At 52.5% G+C, this 1,194-nt stretch overlaps 1 protein-coding gene across 1 annotated transcript; it reads right to left on the bottom strand.

The window, feature by feature from the left end:
• Positions 1 to 11: 11 nt before the first annotated feature.
• Positions 12 to 1,153, bottom strand: LOC104167417 (zinc finger protein ZIC 4-like). The gene is made up of 2 exons (XM_009707666.1): positions 934 to 1,153; positions 12 to 825 (listed from the first exon to the last, which is right to left on the bottom strand). Exons 1-2 carry the CDS (start codon positions 1,151 to 1,153, stop codon positions 173 to 175), a joined length of 873 nt encoding a protein of 290 aa, XP_009705968.1. The 3' UTR covers positions 12 to 172.
• Positions 1,154 to 1,194: the final 41 nt, after the last annotated feature.

Raw genomic sequence — 1,194 nt, 5'->3', positions numbered from 1 at the left:
CTAGGGTTTGGTCCCTCTCTCCTTCCCCCCCCCCCCTTTTCTCCCCCCTCCTCCAAACGGCAAAGAAGCAAACAAATCTGAGAATTTATTTTCTAGAAGTACTTGGCGTGCATTCAATAACAACGCAAAGGATACTTTAAAAACAAAATAAAGCAAAACAGTATGCTGAATATCACAGAGAGAGTAAAGAGAGCTTTACATACTGACCTGTATGAGTTCTTTTGTGTATTTTGAGATTCTCTGATCTGGCAAACACTTTGCCACAGCCTGGGAAAGGGCAGGGGAAAGGTTTTTCACCTGTGTGGACTCTGATGTGATTTACAAGTTTGTATTTGGCCTTGAAAGGTTTCCCTTCTCTTGGACACTCTTCCCAGAAACATATGTGATTGGACTGCTCGGGTCCTCCAACGTGCTCCACCGTGACATGAGTCACCAGCTCGTGCATCGTGCTGAAAGTTTTCGAGCATAATTTTTTGGGAGTCTGGTCCAACTCAATCCATTTACAGATGAGTTCCTGTTTGATGGGCTGCCTCATGTAACGAAAGAAGGCACCCGGGCCGTGGTGTGGAGCCAGATTCACGTTCAGATTCATGCCACCGTAGCTATGAAGCGAAGAAGCAGAAAAAGGATCTGTCCTGGAGGCTGGTACTTGAGTGAAATGTTCAGACCTGGCGTACATTTCTCCAGGTAACCCCAGTCTTATCTGTCCGTTTAGATGGCCACCTGGAGCTGCATGGGGAGGCTGCTCATGGAGTCCAGTGAACAGAGAGGGATTCCCAGCTTCTGAGTGGTGGTGGTGGTGACCATGGTGTCCGGGGTAGCTACCTGTTGTTGAGACAAACAGTCCGTGGTGAGAACTTGCAGCGGGGTGCTGCTCGGTCAGCCCTGGCATGAGTGGGGCCGGCAGGTCTCTGCGTATGAAGAAGTCCCTACCTGCTGCCAGAGCCTGGGCTGGGCGAGAGACGGGGTAAGGGGCTGCTGGTGACTGCGTCGGGCCAAACGCTCCCGTTTGATTAGAGACCACCTCGTGATGATGATGATGATGATGATGATGATGGTGGTGGTGGTGGAGCTGGTGGTGGGGATGAGGGGCAGGGCTGAGCTTAAGGGCCGCGGGGTGATGCTGAGGAGGAGGATGGTGGCGGTGCCCCATGTGTTCTGGCTGGAGCGGGTGCGGCCCGAGGCGGGACTCGG

The sequence above is a fragment of the Cariama cristata genome, unplaced genomic scaffold (genome assembly GCF_000690535.1).
Source record: "Cariama cristata isolate BGI_N322 unplaced genomic scaffold, ASM69053v1 scaffold33039, whole genome shotgun sequence".
In the NCBI taxonomy this organism is placed as follows: Eukaryota; Metazoa; Chordata; class Aves; order Cariamiformes; family Cariamidae; genus Cariama; species Cariama cristata.
The sequence above is the reverse complement of the archived record's forward strand: the minus strand, read 5'-3'. Positions and strand labels throughout refer to the sequence as shown.

Bases quoted from the DNA above. Each gene is read 5' to 3' on its own strand.
- LOC104167417 (XM_009707666.1), bottom strand. From the start codon at position 1,153: ATGGGGCACCGCCACCATCCTCCTCCTCAGCATCACCCCGCGGCCCTT. The intron at 826-933 runs GTAGGGACTTCT...TCTCAACAACAG, and splicing joins AGCCCAGGCTCTGGCAGCAG to GTAGCTACCCCGGACACCAT.